Consider the following 22,543-nt stretch of genomic DNA (forward strand, 5'->3'; position numbering starts at 1 on the left):
ACTGCAAGAAGCAAGAGGAACCCCTCTCCAACTGTCCCGTCCTGTAAATTCTTTGGGGTACAGAAATTTCCCTTTGAAAAGGCAAATCCATTCTGCAAGATTGCCAGGGAACAGTGACTTCCCAATTCTTCTGTCCTACAAACTTAGTGGCGGGGGGGGAAGAGTAGCTACCCCAGAATCACAGTCCCCTCGTAAAACCCCTTAGAACATGAGTGGCCCTCCCCACAACTTTCCAGTTCTCTAAACTCTGAAAGACGAGAGTAAGCACCCCTCAACCCCAAGTAATCCGCCTCCTCCCGAAAAACTCTTTTGAGTAGGTTCTTGCCAATTCTCCTGTCATGAAAACTTCTTTGGGGAAGAGTAGCTCCCCTCAAATCTCCCATCTTTTGTAAAACTCCTTGGGACACAAGCAGCCCTCCCCCAACTTTCCAGATGTGTATACTTTATAAGACAAGGGAAAGCAACCCCCAACCTCACACAATACCCCCCTCCTCTGGGAAAACTCTTTAGAGCAGATGCTTCATATCTCTGCTGTCCGCAAAGCCACCAGGGCAAAAGCAGCCCTCACCTCTCCTCTTCTGAAAACGCCTTAACACAAAAGTAATCCTCCCACCACCAACCCTAGCCAAAAACTTCCCAATTCTCCTATCAGGCAAACTCTCTGGGGGGAAATACCCCACCCCAAACTCTCCCTTTGTCAAAATCTCCCAGAGGGGAAGGAAGAATAGTCAGGCACCCACCCCACTGCAACCTGCAAACACTGAGGCAAGGGTAGTCTGCAAAATTCCTTGGGGCAACCCCTGCAACCTCTGCCTTTTAGCAAGTTTCTGGGGGCGGTAGTAGCCACCTCACCCCCCAAAGTTCTCAAGTCAGGTCAAAAATGTCTTCTGGTGAGAGTAGCCACCTCAACCCCAAAAGCTCTCTAGTCAGGGCAAAATGTCTTGGGGCAAGAGTAGTCACCTCACCCCCCAAAAGTTCTCTAGTCAAGTCAAAATGTCTTGGGGCAAGAGTAGCCACCTAACCCCCAAAATGTTCCCTTATCAGGTCAAACTGTCTTGGGCCAGGAGTAGCCACCTTAGCCCCAAAGTTCTCAAGTCAGTTCAAAATGTCTCAGGGCAGGAGTAGCCACCTAACCCCCAAAGTTCTCTAATCAGGTCAAAATGTCTTGTGGCGGGAGTAGCCACCTCACGCCTCACAAGTACTCTAGTCAGGTCAAAATGTCTTGGGGCGAGAGTAGCCACCTTTCCCCCCAAAAGTTATCTAGTCAGGGCAAACTGTCTTAGGGAAGGAGTAACCAACTCATCCCCAAAGTTCTCTAGTCAGGTCAAAATGTCTTGGGACAGGAGTAGCCGCCTCATCGCCAAAGTTCCCTAGTCAGGTCAAAATACCTTGGGGCAGGAATAGCCACCTCACCCCCAAAATACTCTAGTCAGGTCAAAATATCTCAGGGTGGGAGTAGCCACCTCAGCCCAAAAATTCTCTACTCAAGTCAAAATGTCTTGGGGCTGGAGTAGCCAACTTACCCCCAAAGCTCTGCAGCAAGGCCAAAATGTCTAGGGCGGGAGGAGTAGCCGCCTAACCCCCAAAATTTCTCGAGTCAGGTCAAAATGTCTTGGGGCAGGAGTAGCCTCCTCAGCCCCAAAAGTTCCCTAGTCAGGCCAAAAATGTCTTGGGGCAGGAGTAAACACCTCATCCCCAAAGTTCTCTAGTCAGGTCAAAATGTCTTGGGGCAGGAGTACACACCTCATCCCCAAAAATTATCTAGCTAAGTCAAAATATCTTAGGGCAAGAGTAGCCACCTCACCCTCAAAGATCTCTAATCAGGAAAAAAATGTCTTGGGACAAGAGTAGCTACCACACCCCCAAAAAGTTCTCTAGTCAGGGAAAAATGTCTTGGGGTGGGAATAGCCAGCTAACCCCCCAAAAGTTCTCTCATCAGGTCAAAATGTCTTTCGGCAGGAGTAGCCACCTAACTCCCAAAAGCTCTCTAGTCAGGTGAAAATGTCTTAGGGTGGGAGTAGCCTCCTCACCCCCCAAAGATGTCTAGTCAGGTCAAAATGTTTGGAGCAGGAGTAGCCACCTCACCCCACAAAGTTCTGCAGTATGGTCAAAATGTGTAGTGGGGGGAGTAGCCACCTCACTTCCAAAGTTTCACTAGTCAGGTCAGAAAGGTCTTCGGGTAGGAACAGCCACATCACCCCCAAAAAGTCTCTAATCAGGTCAAAATGTCTTGGGAGCAGGAATGGCCACCAAACCCCCAAAAGTTCTCTAATCAGGTCAAAATGACTTTCTGGCAGAGAATTCTAGCAACGATGGTACAGAGAATACAGGCACAGTTCTAAAGTATCCAAATCTTTCCTCATCATTGATATCAAACAAACTTCCTAACAGAAATACACTAAGAGGTATAAAATACTTATGGTAATAAAGGGGAAGAAGGGAGGAGATGAGAAACACCTGAATCTTCTTCTCCTCAAACTTGGCTTAAATTCAACCTACACATACTCAGCTAACTTATAAAACATCTAAACTTTCAAGTATTACAAGGGGAAAAGGGGAGGGGGATGGAGAAAGGGAAGGGGAGGGAGGATGGAAAAGGGAAGGGGAGTGGGGAAAAGGGGGAACTAACAAAAGGAAGGGAAGGGAAAAGGGAAAAAGGGAAAGGGGGAAAAAGGGGAGGGGGTGATGTAGGAGGGCAAACACACTGAAGGGGGAGGTATTCAGAGACAAAATACTGGGGAATAATGATAAAGTGGGGCAAAAGGGGAAAAATACCAACAAAGGGAAAAAAGCATGGAGGGCAATAAAGAATTAGTAATCATAACTTTGAATGTGAATGGGATGAACTTTCCCTTAAAACATAAGTGAATAGCACAGTGGATTAAAAACCAGAATCCTACAAGAAACTCATTTGAACGAGAGATACATATAGAGTAAAGGTAAAAGCTTGGAGCAAAATATATTTTCTATATATTGCTTTCGCTGAAGTAAGAAAAGCAGGGGTAGCAATCCTTATCTCAAAGTAGCATCAAAAATAGATAGTGCTAAAAAAATACAGAAGGAAACTTTATCCTCCTAAAATGTACCAAAGACAATAAAGTTATTTCAATACTGAATAAATACATATATGCACCCAATGGGACAGCATCCAAATTCTTAGAGGAGAAGCTGAAAGACCTACAGGAAGACATAGACAGCAAAACTCTACGAGTGAGAGATCTCAACCTCCTGCTCTCAGATCTAAATAAATCGAATCATAAAATAAACAAGAAAGAAGCTAAGGAGGCAAATAGATTGTTAGAAAAAATAGATATGGTAGACTGATGGAGGAAATTGAATGGGGATAGAAAGGAATATACCTTTTTCTCTGCAGTACATGGATCTTACACAAAACTTGACCATGTACTAGGACGTAAAAATCTAATGATCAACTGCAGAAAGGCAGAAATAGTGAATACATCTTTCTCAGATCACAATGCAATAAAAGTCATATGTAATATTGGGCCAAGGAGATATAGACCCAGAACCAATTGGAAACTGAATAACCTCATTTTAAAGAATGACTGGACCCCAAAACAAATTATAGAAAGAATTAACCATTTTATCCTAGAAAATGATAATGAAGCAAAATACCAAAACCTATGGGATTCACTCAAAGCGGCTCTCAGCGGACATATTATAGCTTTAAATGCTTACATGAATAAATTGGAAAAAAGAGGAAATCAATGAAGTAAAGGTGAAACTAAAAAAATTAGAGAAATAACAAATTAAAAAACCCCAATTTAATACCAAATTAGAAATACTAAGCATTAAAGGAGAAATTAATACAAATCAAAAACCAAAAAAGTATTGAATTAATAAATAAATCAAAATTTGGTATTATGAAAAAACCAATAAAATTGATAAACCTCTGGTTGATTTGACTAAAAGAAGGAAAGAAGAAAATCAAATTGCTAGTATCAAAAATGAAAAAGGTGAACTCGCCACCAGTGGGGAGGAAATTAAAGTAATAATTTGAAATTATTTTGCCCCACTCTATGCCAATAAATTTGATAATCTAGGTGAAATGGATGAATATTCAGAAAAATATGTTGCCCAGGTTAAAGGATGAGGAGCTTAAATACCTAAACAACCCTATCTCAGAAAAAGAAATTCAACAAGTCATCACTGAACTCCATAAGAAGAAATCTCCAGGGCCTGATGGATTCACAAGTGAATTCTACCAAACATGTAAGGAACAATTGGTTCCAATTCTATATGTACTCTTTGGAAAAACTAGGGAAAGATGGAACTCTGCCTGACTCTTTCTATGAAACCAATATGGTGCTGTTACCTAAAACAGGAAGAGTTGAAACAGAGAAAGAAAATTCTAGACCTATCTCCCTGATGAATATAGATGCAAAAATCTTAAACAAAATCTTAGCAAAATGATTACAACAAGTAATCACTAGGGTAATACATTGTGATCAAGTAGGATTCATCCCAGGAATGCAGGGTTGGTTCAGTCTTGGGAAAATGGTTAGTATACTCGATTATACCATCAACAAACCTATCAGAAATTAAAAAGCTTTTGACAAAATACAACATCCATTCCTAGTAAAAACACTAGAGAGTGTAGGAATCAATGGACTGTTCCTTAGAATAATTAGCAGTATCTACCTGAAACTATCAACCAGCATTAGATTCAATGGGGAGAGGCTAGAGGCATTCCCAATAAGATCAGGGTTTCCTGAAACAAGGGTGTCCATTATCACCAGTATTATTCAATATTGTATTAGAAATGTTAGCTTCAGCAATTAGAGAAGAAAAAGAAATTCAAGGAATCAGAATTGGGAAGGAAGAGAAAAAAACTCTCACCCTTTGCAGATGACATGATGGTCTACCTAGAGAATCCCAAGAAATCATCTAAAAAAGTAATGGAAACAATTAGCAATTTTAAGAAAGTTGCAGGATATAAAATAAACCCTCATAAATCTTCAACTTTTCTATATATGTCTAGCAAGATACAGCAGCAAGGGGTAGAAAGAGAAATCCCATTCAAAATAACCTTAGACAATATAAAATACCTGTGAGTTGCCAAGACAGACTCAGAAACTTTTTGAAAATAATTATAAAACATTTCTCACACAAATTAAATCAGACTTAGGTAACTGGGTAAATATCAACTGCTCGTGGGGAGGTAGAGCTAATATAATAAAAATGACAATTTTACCAAAACTAAAATACTTGCTTAGTGCCGTAGCAATAAAAATTCCAAAAAATTACTTTAATGAGTTAGAAAAAATTGTAAGTAAATTCATATGGAGAAATAAAAAGTCAAGAATTTCCAGGAGTTTAATGGAAAAAAGTGTAGGCATCAGTCATCAAAACTGTTTGGTATTGGCTAAGAAATAGAGTGGTGGACCAGTAGAATAGACTCGGTGCAAAAGCAGGAGACAATTATTATAGTAATCTGCTGCTTGATAAACCCAAAGGGTCCAGCTATTGGGATAAAATTGGCCCCTTTGATAAAAACTGCTGGGAAAAATGGAAGTTAGTGTGGAAGAAGCTTAGATTAGACCAACACCTCACACCCTATACCAAGATAAGATCCAAATGGATACAGGATTTAGACATAAAAAACAATACTGTAAGCAAATTAGAAGATGAAGGACTAGTTTACCTGTCCAATCTATGAAAAGGGGAGCAGTTTATGACTAAGGAAGAGTTGGAAAACATCACCAAAAATGAACTAGATGATTTCGATTATATTCATATTAAAAAGCTTCTGCACAGATAAAACCACTGTAAGCAAGACCAAAAGAAAAGTAGTACACATTGGGAAACCATGTTTACAACTACTGATTCTCACAAAGGTCACATTTCTAAAATGTACACAAAACTGAATCATATTTTTAAAACAAAAAGCCATTCCCCAATTGGTAAATGGTCAAAGGATATGCAAAGGCAATTTACAAATGAGGAGATTAAAGCACTCCATAGCCATATGAAAAAAAATACTCTAAATCATTAATTATTAGAGAAATGCAAATGAAAGCTTTTCTGAGGTACCACCTCACACCTGTCAGACTGGCCAATATGGATAGAAAGGATATTGATCATTGTTGGAAGGTTTGTGGGTAATCTGGGACACTATTACTTTGTTCCTGGAGCTGTGAAGTCATCCAACCTTTCTAGAGAGAAATTTGGGAGTATGCCCAAAGGGCAACAAAAAATGAGCATACCCTTTGACCCAGCAATACCACTACTGGGTGTATACCCTGAAGACATGAATATAAAGGGTAAAAAAAATCACTTGTACAAAAATATCCATAGCAGCCTTGTTTGTGGTGGCAAAGAACTGGAAATGAAGTCAATGTCCTTCAACTGGTAAATGGCTTAGCAAACTGTGGCATATGTATGTGATCGAACACTACTGTTCTATTAGAAACCAGGAGGGAGGGGAATTCAGGGAAGCCTGGAGGGATGTGCATGAACTGATGCTGAATGAGATGAGCAGAACCAGAAAAAACAGTGTATGCCCTATCAGCAACATGGGGCTGATGATCAAACTTGATGGACTGGCTCATTCCAAAAGTGCAACAATCAGGCCCAATTTGGGGCTGTCTGCAAAGAGAATAGCATCTGTATCGAGATAAAGGGCCCTGGGGTTGGAAGAAAGCCCAAGGGCTATTCTCTTTAATTTAGAAAAGCAATCTGCTATCTTGTTGTCTGATCTTGCTGTTATCTTAGCCTTTTTGTTTCTTCTTTCAAGATGTGATTTCCCTCTCATCAAACTCAATTTGGATCAAGGTACACTATGGAAACAATGTAAGGACCAGCAAATTGCCTTTTGCAGGGGTGGGGGGAAGCAAGATTGGGGGGAAATTGTAAAACTTAATATCTTTAATAAAAAAAAAAAACTGTCTCGGGGCGGGAGGAGCCACCTCACCCCCAAAGTTCTCTAGTCAGGTGAAAATATCTCAGGGCAGGAGTAGCCACCTCACCCCCAAAGTTCTCAAGTCAGTTCAAAAAGTCTTGTGGTGGAGTCTTCTGGCAACAATGGCAGAGAGAATACAGGCACAGTACTAAAATCTCCAGATCTTTCCCCATCTATGATATGAAACAAACTTCTTAACAGATATACACTAAGAACTACAAAATAATTATGGTAATACAGGGGAAGAAGGGAGGAGATGAGAAACACCTGAATTTTCTTCTCATCAGACTTGGCTTAAATTCAACCTCCAGATACTCAGTTAACTTATGAAACATCTAACCTTTCAAGTATTACAAGGGGGAAAGGGGGGCGATGGAGAAAGGGAAGGAGAGTGGGTGAAAGGGAGAAATAACAAAAGGAAGGGAAGGGAAAAGGGAAAAAGGGAAAGGGGGAAGAAGAGGAGGGGGTGATATAGGCGGGCAAACACACTGAAGGGGGTGGTATTCAGAGACAAAATACTGGGGAATAATGATGGAGGGGGGAACGGGGGAAAATAAAAAGGAAGAAAGCATGGAGGGCAATACAGAATTAGTAATCATAACTTTGAAAGTGAATGGGATGAACTTTCCCTTAAAATGTAAGTGAATTTGCACAGTGGATTAAAAACCACAATCCTACAAGAAACTCATTTGAACTAGAGAGATACATATAGAGTAAAGGTAAAAGGTTGGAGCAAAATATATTTTCTATATTTTGCTTTAGCTGAAGTCGCAATCCTTATCTCAAAGTAGCAGCAAAAATAGATAGTGCTAAAAAAATACAGAAGGAAACTTTATCCTCCTAAAATGTACCAAAGACAATAAAGTTATTTCAATACTGAATATATACATATATGCACCCAATGGGACAGCATCCAAATTCTTAGAGGAGAAGCTGAAAGACCTACAGGAAGACATAGACAGCAAAACTCTACTAGTGGGAGATCTCAACCTCCTGCTCTCAGATCTAAATAAATTGAATCATAAAATAAACAAGAAAGAAGCTAAGGAGGCAAATAGATTGTTAGAAAAAATAGAAATGGTAGACTGATGGAGGAAATTGAATGGGGATAGAAAGGAATATACCTTTTTCTCTGCAGTACATGGATCTTACACAAAACTTGACCATGTACTAGGACGTAAAAATCTAATGATCAACTGCAGAAAGGCAGAAATAGTGAATACATCTTTCTCAGATCACAATGCAATAAAAGTCATATGTAATATTGGGCCAAGGAGATATAGACCCAGAACCAATTGGAAACTGAATAACCTCATTTTAAAGAATGACTGGACCCCAAAACAAATTATAGAAAGAATTAACCATTTTATCCTAGAAAATGATAATAATGAAGCAAAATACCAAAACCTATGGGATTCACTCAAAGCGGCTCTCAGCGGACATATTATAGCTTTAAATGCTTACATGAATAAATTGGAAAAAGAGGAAATCAATGAAGTAAAGGTGAAACTAAAAAAAATTAGAGAAATAACAAATTAAAAACCACCAATTAAATACCAAATTAGAAATACTAAGTATTAAAGGAGAAATTAATACAAATCAAAAACCAAAAAAGTATTGAATTAATAAATAAATCAAAATTTGGTATTATAAAAAACCAATAAAATTGATAAACCTCTGGTTGATTTGACTAAAAGAAGGAAAGAAGAAAATCAAATTGCTAGTATCAAAAACGAAAAAGGTGAACTCGCCACCAGTGGGGAGGAAAATAAGTAATAATTTGAAATTATTTTGCCCCACTGTATGCCAATAAATTTGATAATCTAGGTGAAATGGATGAATATTCAGAAAAATATGTTGCCCAGGTTAAAGGATGAGCAGCTTAAATACCTAAACAACCCTATCTCAGAAAAAGAAATTCAACAAGTCATCACTGAACTCCATAAGAAGAAATCTCCAGGGCCTGATGGATTCACAAGTGAATTCTACCAAACATGTAAGGAACAATTGGTTCCAATTCTATATGTACTCTTTGGAAAAACTAGGGAAAGATGGAACTCTGCCTAACTCTTTCTATGAAACCAATATGGTGCTGTTAAGTAAACCAGGAAGAGTTGAAACAGAGAAAGAAAATTCTAGACCTATCTCCCTGATGAATATAGATGCAAAAATCTTAAATAAAATCTTAGCAAAATGATTACAACAAGTAATCACTAGGGTAATACATTGTGATCAAGTAGGATTTATCCCAGGAATGCAGGGTTGGTTCAGTCTTGGGAAAATGGTTAGTATACTCGATTATACCATCAACAAACCTATCAGAAATTAAAAAGCTTTTGACAAAATACAACATCCATTCCTAGTAAAAACACTAGAGAGTGTAGGAATCAATGGACTGTTCCTTAGAATAATTAGCAGTATCTACCTGAAACTATCAACCAGCATTAGATTCAATGGGGAGAGGCTAGAGGCATTCCCAATAAGATCAGGGTTTCCTGAAACAAGGGTGTCCATTATCACCAGTACTATTCAATATTGTATTAGAAATGTTAGCTTCAGCAATTAGAGAAGAAAAAGAAATTCAAGGAATCAGAATTGGGAAGGAAGAGAAAAAAACTCTCACCCTTTGCAGATGACATGATGGTCTACCTAGAGAATCCCAAGCAATCATCTAAAAAAGTACTGGAAATAATTAGCAATTTTAGGAAAGTTGCAGGACATAAAATAAACCCTCATAAATCTTCAACGTTTCTATATATGTCTAGCAAGATACAGCAGCAAGGGGTAGAAAGAGAAATCCCATTCAAAGTAACCTCAGACAATATAAAATACCTGGGAGTCTATTTGCCAAGACAGACTCAGAAACTTTTTTGAAAATAATTATAAAACACTTCTCATACAAATTAAATCAGATTTAAGTTACTGGGTAAATATCAACTGCTCGTGGGGAGGTAGAGCTAATATAATAAAAATGACAATTCTACCAAAACTAAAATACTTGCTTAGTGCCGTAGCAATAAAAATTCCAAAAAATTACTTTAATAAGTTAGAAAAAATTGTAAGTAAATTCGTATGGAGAAATAAAAAGTCAAGAATTTCCAGGAGTTTAATGGAAAAAAGTGTAAGCATCAGTCATCAAAACTGTTTGGTATTGGCTAAGAAATAGAGTGGTGGACCAGTGGAATAGACTCGGTGCAAAAGCAGGAGACAATTATTATAGTAATCTGCTGCTTGATAAACCCAAAGGGTCCAGCTATTGGGATAAAATTGGCCCCTTTGATAAAAACTGCTGGGAAAAATGGAAGTTAGTGTGGAAGAAACTTAGATTAGTCCAACACCTCACACCCTATACCAAGATAAGATCCAAATGGATACAGGACTTAGACATAAAAAACTATAGTATAAGCAAATTAGAAGATGAAGGACTAGTTTACCTGTCCAATCTGTGAAAGGGGAGCAGTTTATGAGTAAGGAAGAGATGGAGAACATCACTAAAAATCAACTAGATGATTTCGATTACATTCATATTAAAAAGCTTCTGCACAGATAAAACCACTGTAAGCAAGACCAAAAGAAATCTAGTACACTGGGAAACCATGTTTACAACTAATGATTCTCACAAAGGTCACATTTTTAAAATGTACAGAAAACTGAGTCATATTTTTAAAACAAAAAGCCATTCCCCAATTGGCAAATGGTCAAAGGATATGCAAAGGCAATTTACAGATGAGATCAAAGCAATCCATAGCCATAGGAAAAAAATGCTCTAAATCATTAGTTATTAGAGAAATGCAAATGAAAGCTTCTCTGAGGTACCACCTCGCACCTGTCAGACTGGCCAATATGGATAGAAAGGATAATGATCATTGTTGGAAGGTTTGTGGGAAATCTTCGACACTATCACATTGTTCCTGGAGCTGTGACCTCATCTAGCCTTTCTGAAGAGAAATTTGGGAGCATGCCCAAAGGGCAACAAAAATGAACATACCCTTTGACCCAGCTATACCACTACTGGTTGTATACCCTGAAGAGATGAGAAAAAAGGCAAAAACATCACTCGTACAAAAACATTCATAGGAGCCCTGTTTGTGGTGGCAAAGAACTGGAAATGAAGTCAATGTCCTTCAACTGGTAAATGGCTTAGCAAACTGTGGCATATGTATGTGATCGAACACTACTGTTCTATTAGAAACCAGGAGGCAGGGGAATTCAGGGAAGCCTGGAGGGATTTGCATGAACTGAAGCTGAGAGAGATGAGCAGAACCAGAAAAAACATCCTGTGCCCTATCAGCAACATGGGGCTGATGATCAAACTTGATGGACTGGCTCATTCCAAAAGTGCAACAATCAGGCCCAATTTGAGGCTGTCTGCAAAGAGAATAGCATCTGTATCGAGATAAAGGGCCCTGGGGTTGGAAGAATTGGGCTATTCTCTTTAATTTAGAAAAGCAATCTGCTATCTTGTTGTCTGATCTTGCTGTATCTTAGCCTTTTTGTTTCTTCTTTGAAGATGTGATTTCCCTCTCATCAGACTCAATTTGGATCAAGGTACACTATGGAAACTATGTAAGGACCCACAAATTGCCTTTTGTGAGGGTGGGGGGAAGCAAGGTTGGGGGAAAATTTTAAAACTTAATATCTTTAATAAAAAAAAAAAACTGTCTCGGGGCGGGAGGAGCCACCTCACCCCCAAAGTTCTCAAGTCAGTTCAAAATGTCTTGTGGCGGAGACTTCTGGCAAGGATGGCAGAGAGAATACAGACACAGTTCTAAAGTCTCCAGATCTTTCCCCATCTATGATATGAAACAAACTTCTTCAGAGATATACACTAAGAGCTACAAAATAATTATGGTAATACAGGGGAAGAAGGGAGGAGATGAGAAACACCTGAATCTTCTTCTCATCAGACTTGGCTTAAATTCAACCTACACATACTCAGTTAATTTATGAAACATCTAACCTTTCAAGTATTACAAGGGGAAAAGGGGGGGATGGAGAAAGTGAAGGGGAGGGGGGCAAAGGGGGAACTAACAAAAGGAAGGGAAGGGAAAAGGGAAAAAGGGAAAGGGGGAAGAAGAGGAGGGGGTGATATAGGCGGGCAAACACACTGAAGGGGGTGGTATTCAGAGACAAAATACTGGGGAATAATGATGGAGGGGGGAACGGGGGAAAATACAAAGGGAAGAAAGCATGGAGGGCAATACAGAATTAGTAATCATAACTTTGAAAGTGAATGGGATGAACTTTCCCTTAAAATGTAAGTGAATTTGCACAGTGGATTAAAAACCACAATCCTACAAGAAACTCATTTGAACTAGAGAGATACATATAGAGTAAAGGTAAAAGGTTGGAGCAAAATATATTTTCTATATTTTGCTTTAGCTGAAGTCGCAATCCTTATCTCAAAGTAGCAGCAAAAATAGATAGTGCTAAAAAAATACAGAAGGAAACTTTATCCTCCTAAAATGTACCAAAGACAATAAAGTTATTTCAATACTGAATATATACATATATGCACCCAATGGGACATCCAAATTCTTAGAGAAGCTGAAAGACCTACAGGAAGACATAGACAGCAAAACTCTACGAGTGAGAGATCTCAACCTCCTGCTCTCAGATCTAAATAAACTGAATCATAAAATAAAAAAGGAAGAAGTTAAGGAGACAAATAGATTGTTAGAAAAAAATAGATATGGTGGACTGATGGAGGAAATTGAATGGGGATAGAAAGGAATATCCCTTTTTCTCTGCAGTACATGGATCTTACACAAAACTTGACCATGTACTAGAATGTAAAAATCTAATGATCAACTGCAGAAAGGCAGAAATAGTGAATACATCTTTCTCAGATCACAATGCAATAAAAGTCATATGTAATATTGGGCCAAGGAGATATAGACCCAGAACCAATTGGAAACTGAATAACCTCCTTTTAAAGAATGAGTGGACCCCAAAACAAATTATAGAAAGAACTCACCATTTTATCCTAGAAAATGATAATCATGAAGCAAAATACCAAAACCTATGGGATTTACTCAAAGCAGCTCTCAGTGGACATATTATAGCTTTAAATGCTTACATGAATAAATTGGAAAAAGAGGAAATCAATGATGTAAAGTTGCAACTAAAAAAAATTAGAGAAATAACAAATTAAAAACCCCCAATTTAATACCAATTAGAAATACTAAGTATTAAAGGAGAAATTAATACAAATCAAAAGCAAAAAAACCTATTGAATAAATAAAAGCAAAATTTGGTATTATGAAACAACCAATACAATTGATAAACCTCTGGTTGATTTGAGTAAAAAAAGAAATAAGAAAATCAAATTGCTAGTATCATAAATCAAAAAAGGTGAACTCGCCACCAATTGGGAGGAAATTAAAGTAATAATTTGAAATTATTTTGCCCCACTCTATGCCAATAAATTTGATAATCTAGGTGAAATGGAGAAAAATATGTTGCCCAGGTTAAAGGAAGAGGCGCTTAAATACCTAAACAACCTTATCTCAGAAAAAGAAATTCAACAAGCCATTACTGAACTCCATAAGAAGAAATCTCCAGGGCCTGATGGATTCACAAGTGAATTCTACCAAACATGTAAGGAACAATTGGTTCCAATTCTATATGTACTCTTTGGAAAAACTAGGGAAAGATGGAACTCTGCCTAACTCTTTCTATGAAACCAATATGGTGCTGTTACCTAAAACAGGAAGAGTTGAAACAGAGAAAGAAAATTCTAGACCTATCTCCCTGATGAATATAGATGCAAAAATCTTAAATAAAATCTTAGCAAAATGATTACAACAAGTAATCACTAGGGTAATACATTGTGATCAAGTAGGATTTATCCCAGGAATGCAGGGTTGGTTCAGTCTTGGGAAAATGGTTAGTATACTCGATTATACCATCAACAAACCTATCAGAAATTAAAAAGCTTTTGACAAAATACAACATCCATTCCTAGTAAAAACACTAGAGAGTGTAGGAATCAATGGACTGTTCCTTAGAATAATTAGCAGTATCTACCTGAAACTATCAACCAGCATTAGATTCAATGGGGAGAGGCTAGAGGCATTCCCAATAAGATCAGGGTTTCCTGAAACAAGGGTGCCCATTATCACCAGTACTATTCAATATCGTATTAGAAATGTTAGCTTCAGCAATTAGAGAAGAAAAAGAAATTCAAGGAATCAGAATTGGGAAGGAAGAGAAAAAAACTCTCACCCTTTGCAGATGACATGATGGTCTACCTAGAGAATCCCAAGAAATCATCTAAAAACGTACTGGAAACAATTAGCAATTTTAGGAAAGTTGCAGGACATAAAATAAACCCTCATAAATCTTCAACTTTTCTATATTTGTCTAGCAAGATACAGCAGGAAGAGCTAGAAAGAGAAATCCCATTCAAAGTAACCTCAGACAATATAAAATACCTGGGAGTCTATTTGCCAAGACAGACTCAGAAACGTTTTTGAAAATAATTATAAAACCCTTCTCACACACATTAAATCAGATTTAATTAACTGGGTAAATATCAACTGCTCATGGGGGAGGTAGAGCTAATATAATAAAAATGACAATTTTACCCAAACTAAACTACTTTCTTAGTGCCGTAGTAATAAAAATTCCAAAAAATTATTTTAATGAGTTAGAAAAAATTGTAAGTCAATTCATATGGAGAAATAAAAAGTCAAGAATTTCCAGGAGTTTAATGGAAAAAAAGTGTAAAAGGAGTGGGCTTAGCCCCACCGGATCTAAAATTATATTATGAAGAATTAGTCATCAAAAGTGTTTGGTATTGGATAAGTAATAGAGTGGTGGACCAGTGGAATAGACTAGGTGAGAAAGCAGGAGACAATTATTATAGTAATCTGCTGCTTGATAAACCCAAAGGGTCCAGCTATTGGGATAAAATCGCCCCCTTTGATAAAAACTGCTGGGAAAAATGGAAGTTAGTATGGAAGAACCTTAGATTAGTCCAACACCTCACACCCTATAACAAGATAAGATCCAAATAGATACAGGACTTAGACATAAAAAACAATACTGTAAGCAAATTAGAAGATGAAGGACTAGTTTACCTGTCCAATCTATGAAAGGGGAGCAGTTTATGACTAAGGAAGAGATGGAGAACATCACTAAAAACAAACTAGGTGATTTCGATTACATTCATTTTAAAAAGCTTCTGCACAGATAAAACCACTGTAAGCAAGACCAAAAGAAATCTAGTACACTGGGAAACCATGTTTACAACTAATGATTCTCACAAAGGTCACATTTTTAAAATGTACAGAAAACTGAGTCATATTTTTAAAACAAAAAGCCATTCCCCAATTGGCAAATGGTCAAAGGATATGCAAAGGCAGTTTACAGATGGGGAGATCAAAGCAATCCATAGCCATAGGGAAAAAAAAACTGCTCTAAATCATTAGTTATTAGAGAAATGCAAATGAAAGCTTCTTTGAGGTACCACCTTGCACCTGTCAGACTGGCCAATATGGCCAGAAAGGATAATGATCATTGTTGGAAGGTTTGTGGAAAATCTGGGACACTATTACATTGTTCCTGGAGCTGTGAACTCATCTAGCCTTTCTGAAGAGAAATTTGGGAGCATGCCCAAAGGGCAACAAAAAATGAACATACCCTTTGACCCAGCAATACCACTACTGGGTGTATACCCTGAAGACATGAATAAAAAGGGTAAAAAAATCACTTGTACAAAAATATCCATAGCAGCCTTGTTTGTGGTGGCAAAGAACTGGAAATGAAGTCAATGTCCTTCAACTGGTAAATGGCTTAGCAAACTGTGGCATATGTATGTGATCGAACACTACTGTTCTATTAGAAACCAGGAGGGAGGGGAATTCAGGGAAGCCTGGAGGGATTTGCATGAACTGATGCTGAGTGAGATGAGCAGAACCAGAAAAAATATCCTGTGCCCTATCAGCAACATGGGGCTGATGATCAAACTTGGACTGGCTCATTCCAAAAGTGCAACAATCAGGCCCAATTTGGGGCTGTCTGCAAAGAGAGTAGCATCTGTATCGAGATAAAGGGCCCTGGGGTTGGAAGAATTGGGCTATTCTCTTTAATTTAGAAAAGCAATCTGCTATCTTGTCGTCTGATCTTGCTGTATCTTAGCCTTTTTGTTTCTTCTTTCAAGATGTGATTTCCCTCTCATCAGACTCAATTTGGATCAAGGTACACTATGGAAACTATGTAAGGACCCGCAAATTGCCTTTTGTGAGGGTGGGGGGAAGCAAGTTTGGGGGGGAAATTGTAAAACTTAATATCTTCAATAAAAAAAGAAACTGTCTCGGGGCGGGAGGAGCCACCTCACCCCCAAAGTTCTCTAATCAGGTGAAACTGACTCGGGGCGCGAGTAGCCACCTCACCCCCAAAGTTCTTTAGTCGGGGCAAAATGTCGGGGGGCAGAAGTAGCGCCTCCTCCCCTGGCCGCCCTGACAGACGCCCAGCTCTCGGGGGGAGGGTGGCCACCCCTCTGACCTAACTGAGGCAGGGGCCGCGCCTCCCTACAGCTCGGAGCGCAGCCAGGACCCACCCGGGACCGCAGTGAGCCGCCTCGGGCACCGGGGGCATCCTAAGGGGAACGGCCGCTCGGGACCAGAGCTGGCGCCTCGGCTGGGGAATGGCCGCAGGGAAAGGGGAGCCGGACGGCGGGCGCATGAATCGGCTGCGGCTCCGGCGCGGGACACCCGCCCCCGCGCGCGACACCCTCCGCAGCCTGCTGTCCCGTTGGCGCCCGGGCTGTTCCCTGCGCACAAGCAGCCTCCCCGGCCCTTACCTGGCTCCAACGGATCAGGTCGTCGGTGCCCGAGTCCTCGACCAGTGCCCAGAGCTTGCTCAGGAAGGCGGGTGCCACGGACGAAGCCCCCTCCATGGCGGCGCGCGGCGGCTCGGGACGAGGAGGGCGCAGCCGAAGCGCAGCCCAAAGTTGAGCTCCGGTCTCGGGACCACAAGTCTCAGGCAGGCCGGGGTAGAGGGGCAGGCGGCCCCGCCCCTTTGGCGGGGGCCGGGGCCGCGAACGCCAAGTCGACCCCCGATTGGCTGCGGACCCGGCCACGTCACTGCTGCCCGGGGCCACGTGACTTGGAGGCACGCGTGGGGGCAAAGCCAGGACCTAGCTGGGGAGCACGAGGGGAGGGAAGGGGGGGCGAGGGCTGTGCCCGTTGCTGCCCGGGGGCCCCGTCTGCAAGCGGCACGCCGAGTCCCGGAGCCGGTTGGCCCCTCGCGGCGGGTAGCGCCCGCAGCCTTCGCTTTGAGTACATGCGGGGCAAGGCTTCAGCCAGCCCCGCCTCATCCAAGTGCCCTCCTAGGGCAGAGACCTGGTGGCCTTAAACTTCACCGCAGCGCCTTGGCCCAAGGCAGACACATGGGAATGCCGAGCCTCTGGTTCCAGACCCCTTAAGGGGAAAGGGGCAGAACGGACAGCCTGCAGGGACCTGGACATCTCCCAGCTAGTCCACAGACTCCCCGTTCTTTCGCCCCCCTTGCCTTGATGCCAGTATACCTCTGGCACACCCCAATATCAAATGAAGTATGGCGCTTACCATACCCCATAGAAATAAAAGAGAGGTCAAGTCAGTGTGCCCGCTTCATTGAAAGGCTGTTAGCAGATGGTCGGCTGGGTGGCGTAGTGGAGGGAACCCTTGCCCTGGCGTCAGGAGGATCTGAGCTGAAATGGGACCTGACACTGGAAACTTGCTAGCAAGTCCCTTAACCTTATTGCCTTGCAAGCCCCCCCCCCCCCCCCAGGTAGACTAGAACAGTGATTTCGCAGATATTCCTGCACCACTCCACAAACTTCTCTTTGCTATGTGCTCCATACACCCCCCAGATCGGGGACTTCTGATCTGCTCTAACCTGCCCCCTTTTGAAAATATTTACACTATAATAAGTCTAGAGAGGAGCTATGTTTCCTCCCCCTCACCCCCACCAAACCATATAATGTCACAGCTCAAAGGACTTCAGATCTTATAAATGGTCTCTTCACTGTTCATGTTCCGGGACCCTCTGTAATACCTTTTGTGCCTGCTTAATATTGGCTACCTTCCCCTTATGGCACCCTCCAGACTTCCAACCCCAACTAAAATCCCCCATTCGAGGAGCGACTAGGTGGTACAGTGGATAGAGCACCATCCCTGGAGTCAGGAGGACCTGAGTTCAAATCCAGCCTCAGACACTTCATAATGACCTAGCTGTGTGGCCTTGGGCAAGCCAGTGAACCCCATTGCCTTGCCAAAAAAAACCCTTAAAATCTAATAAAATCCCCCATTCTATCCTCACAATTATAGTGCCTTCTCTGCTCATTATTTCCAATTCTTCTTGGACTTAGTTTGCTTTGTAGATATGTTGCCAGGCTGTCTTCCCCCAAGAAATATGGTAGGGTCAATAGGCATTTGATCCACGTTTACTGACTGATTTGGCTGATGTAGTCCAAGGTATCTTCTGGCTCTAGCCAGGCTTGGGTTCGGGGAGAAGCAACCCCCCCCCCCCCAGCCTACCTGAGAAGACAAAACCCTACACCAGAGGTCAACAGCATTTCAAAGACTCTCAAATACAAGAGTATAAGATTGCAGACTGTGAGGGCGCTAGAGACCATCCAATGAAGCAGCTTAGGGGACGGATCCCAGGCTGCTGTTGCAGTCAAAGAAACCTGGATTCACATGTACTTTGACAGCCTTCAGGTCCTATGACCTCTAGGCAATTCTCTCTCCCTGTAGAACACAAATCAGTGAAGGGGTATCTCCCATTCTGGGAGTTCCCTATAGGGATAAAATCACAAGTCTGGACCCCCAAAAAATTTTGGCAAGATTTGGTAGGTGATTGTTTCAGTAGCAATTATGTACTTGATGCCAAACCACCTTTTCTTTCCCAGCTTTAGCTCTAGAAAACACTCCCATTCCTTCCATTTAATAGTAACACTATAATATTGGTCTTCAGTCATGTCCGATTCTTTGAATCTCCATGGACCACATATTGTCCAGGACTTTTCTTGGCAAACATACTGGAGTGATTTACCATTTCCTTCTCCAGTGGTTTAAGGCAAAAAGAGGTGAAGTGACTTGCCCAGGGTCATAAAGCTAGTGAGTGTCTTGAGGCCGAATTTGAATTCCAGTGTATCCTGACTGCAGTCCAGCACTCTCTCTCCTGAACCACCTCCCTACCACCAGGACCAATAGAACAATGAACATGTATAGAGTTGTTTAATGTCTGCAAAATACTTCATAAACATTGTCCCATTTTCCCTCACAACCACCCAGGGAAGTAGGTGCTATTATTAGTCCCATTGTACACATGAGGAAATGGAGGCAACAGAACTTAAGTGACGTGCACAAGACCAGAGCTGGTATCTGAGTCTAGAACTGAACTTAGGTTTTCTCTGACTCCAGACCCAGTGCTGTGAATTGTCAGCTTTCTCCCTGATTTTCTGACCCCGAACGCTCTCCTGGGCTCTTTTTCTATCTTAGAGTTCAAGCCCTTTAAAGTAGGGATGGCCATGATTGCTTGGATTGGGGGGAGGACTTGAGAGCCATGGCTGCTCCCAACTCCTGAGTATGATGATAAAGGAATTTTCTCCAGGGTCTCCTCTACCAAGCACTTTCTCTCCTCCTGCCCCCAGAAAGGTGAGCTTTATGGATCCTCAGGACACTCAGACTCAAAAAGGGGAGACATAGGCAAACACATTTATGCAGACAAGATCACTCCAAGCTGAATTTTAGCAGAGACTTAAGGGAAGCCAAGAGGTAAAGAGTAGGAGGAGGAAGAAGAGAATTCTAGGAATGGGAGATAGCCCAGTGAATCAGCAAAATGCACAGAGGATCTTTCTGCTGGAGGATCAATGAGATCAGTGCCCCCAGCATTGTAGAGTAAGGAGAAGGTATAAGATGTAAGACTGGCAAGGTAGGAGGAGGAAGGTCATGAAGGGCCTTGAGTGCCAAGCTAAGGACTTTGAACTTTCTTCGACAGGTCACGAGGAACAATTGGGGTGGATCCATTGGGTCCAGTGGCCCACCCATGCCATCTCAAGTTAGCATGGTCTGCCAGAGTAGGGAGATGTAGTAAGGAGAAGTCATGTTAAATCCCAATTCCAAAAGATTTGAAGGTAATAGGGAGCCAATAGAGATAAATGAAGGGGAAAGGGGTCATGATATGATCAGACCTGTACTTTAGGAAGATCACTTTGGAGGTTGAAAATGGAAGATGGGTTGGACTAGGGAGACTTAAGACAGGCTGAATAGACCCAGCATGGGGTAGTGAGAGTCAGGGTGGTGACCATGTCAGAGAAGAGAAGGGAATATAGATGAGAAATAGTACACAGGTAGATATGAGGACTGAAGGAAAACACTGAGGTTGTGAGTTGTGTTGACTGGAAGTACCTTCTATAGTAAACAAAAGGTTAAGAAGAGGGGTAGATTTTGTTGTTCAGCTGTTTTCCATGGTGTCTGAGCCTTGATGATCCCATTTGGATTTTTCTCAGCAGAGATACCACAGTAGTTTGTCATTTCCTTCTCTAGTTCATTTTACAGATGAAGAAACTGAGGTACACAGGGTAAAGAGCCTTGCCCAGGGTCACACAGCTAGTAATTTGAGGCTGAATTTGAACTCATGGATATGAGTCTTCCTTACTCTAGAGTCACTGGCACTCTATCCACTACAGCCACTTAGCTGGCCCAGGTTAGGGTTCGAAGGAAAGCTAGTGAGTTCAATGGAGTTTAAGATAACTATGAGACATCCAGTCTGAAATGTCCTATAGGCAGTTAGAGATCTGACTGCTTTTCTCATCATGATCTCTCCTCTTGGGCAAGCTCAATGAGATGCTCTCTAGATGTCCCCCCGGGGAGGCAGGAGGAAGATACACTTGAATTCAAATGCAGCCTCAGACACTCACTAGCTTTATGACCCTGGGCAAGTCACTTCACCTCTTTTTGCCTTAAACCACTGGAGAAGGAAATGGTAAATCACTCCAGTATGTTTGCCAAGAAAACAGGTGCAGAACCACCATCTTCCTCCTGCCTCCCCAGGGGGACAGTTACCTATTCTTCAATTAGGCAGTTACCTTGCCACCCCCATCCCAGACACCTTCCTGGATTCCCCTAGTGGGAAGTCAACCAGTGAATACAGAAACTCTTAACTCTTGTTAAAGCTCCACTTTCAATTATTTGTGTATTATATTACATATTTCTATATAAAATATGTTATATTAAATTTTATATATATATATATATATTAGCTTATATTCCACAACTTGAAAAATTGGGAAACTGGAATGCAATATGGTAGATTGGAATGAGAGACTAGGCAAAGGCCTAAACTGGAGCACTGGCATCCTACCAAATTTAATCCCCTTCACTCCCTTTCCTCCTCTGCCCCTCCCCCCATAATACTAGGGTGGGGGTACTTAGTCTTCTGACGACATCTGGCCATGTTATTCTGCTCCTCAAAATTCATCAGTTGATCCCTATTGGCTCCTAGGGAAATTTCAAGTTCCTTTGCCTGTTATTCAAGGTCCTGCCCAGCCTGGTGCCATTCAACCGTAGCTCATGAAAACTTTCCTTCCTGAACTGTACCCTGTAGTCAAGCCCCATAACTCTCTGTCCTGTACTCTCAGATCTCTGTTTGTTCAGGCTCTGCCCTTCTCCTGGAATGTCCTGCCTACCCTCTTTACCTTTTGAATTCTCCATTACTGTAGAGGGTACCATCATCCTCCCAGTCTCTCAACTTCACAACCCAGGAGTCATCCTGGATACCTCCCTCTCTCTCATTCCTGACATCCAATCTGTTATCAAGGCCTGTTGATTTAACCTTTTCAATTTCTCTCCAATACTCCCCCTTTCTCTCCTCTGACATGACCATCACCTGGTATAGGCCCTCATAATCTCATGCCTGAACTGTTACAACATCCTATTGGGAGATTTGTCTGCCTTTGTTTCTCCCCACTGTAGTCCATCCCCATTCAGTCCCTAAAGTGATTTTCTAAAATATAAGTTCAATCTCTCTCTCTCTTTCTCTCTCTCTCTCTCTCTCTCTCTCTCTCTCTCTCTCAATAAACTCCAGTGGTTCCCTGTTGCATCCAGGATGCTGATTGGTGATCAGAGTCCTTCATCACCCAGCTCCCTTCTACCTTTCCAGAGTCCTTATACCTCACTCCCCACCCCATGCAATTACTCTTGACTTCCCAGGCTACTTTTCATACAGCAAGCCTTCCCCAAGCCCCTGGAATTCCAGGACCTTCCTCCAAACAAGATTTCCTCTTTATCCCAGTTTGTTCTGTATAAATTTATTTGCACTTTGCGTCCCATTGTAAGCTTCTTGAGGGCAGGGACTGACTTGCCTTTTTTTGTATCCCCAGAGTTTGAAACAGTGCCTGGCAGAGAGTAGGCACTCAATAATGGGTTCGTTTTCATTGCTCTTGCCTTCAGACCCTTCCTCCAATGCCCCTCCCCCTGAGATCCTTCTCTGCGCCACTGGCACTAATGGATTCCATGAAGCATTTGATTTGGACTTTTCTGATGTACTTCTCAGGCAGTTCTTTGTGTTGGCATCATCCCTTTTCTGGACTTTCCCATCCATGAGGACAAAGGCTGCCTGAGTGTGGGC

The 22,543-nt window shown here is 41.4% G+C and overlaps 1 protein-coding gene across 2 annotated transcripts in view; it reads right to left on the minus strand.

Annotated features, from left to right (window-relative positions):
* The window catches only part of LOC141498524 (heat shock factor protein 3-like), a 74,463-nt gene extending 57,560 nt beyond the window's left edge, over nt 1-16,903 (minus strand). For both annotated transcript variants that reach the window (XM_074201741.1, XM_074201742.1), the window contains exon 1: nt 16,728-16,903. In XM_074201741.1, coding sequence (XP_074057842.1) covers nt 16,728-16,823 — 96 coding nt within the window. In that variant the 5' untranslated portion in view covers nt 16,824-16,903. The remainder of the gene's footprint in view (nt 1-16,727) is intronic.
* Nucleotides 16,904-22,543: the final 5,640 nt, after the last annotated feature.

The sequence above is a fragment of the Macrotis lagotis genome, chromosome X (genome assembly GCF_037893015.1).
Source record: "Macrotis lagotis isolate mMagLag1 chromosome X, bilby.v1.9.chrom.fasta, whole genome shotgun sequence".
Taxonomy (NCBI): domain Eukaryota; kingdom Metazoa; phylum Chordata; class Mammalia; order Peramelemorphia; family Peramelidae; genus Macrotis; species Macrotis lagotis.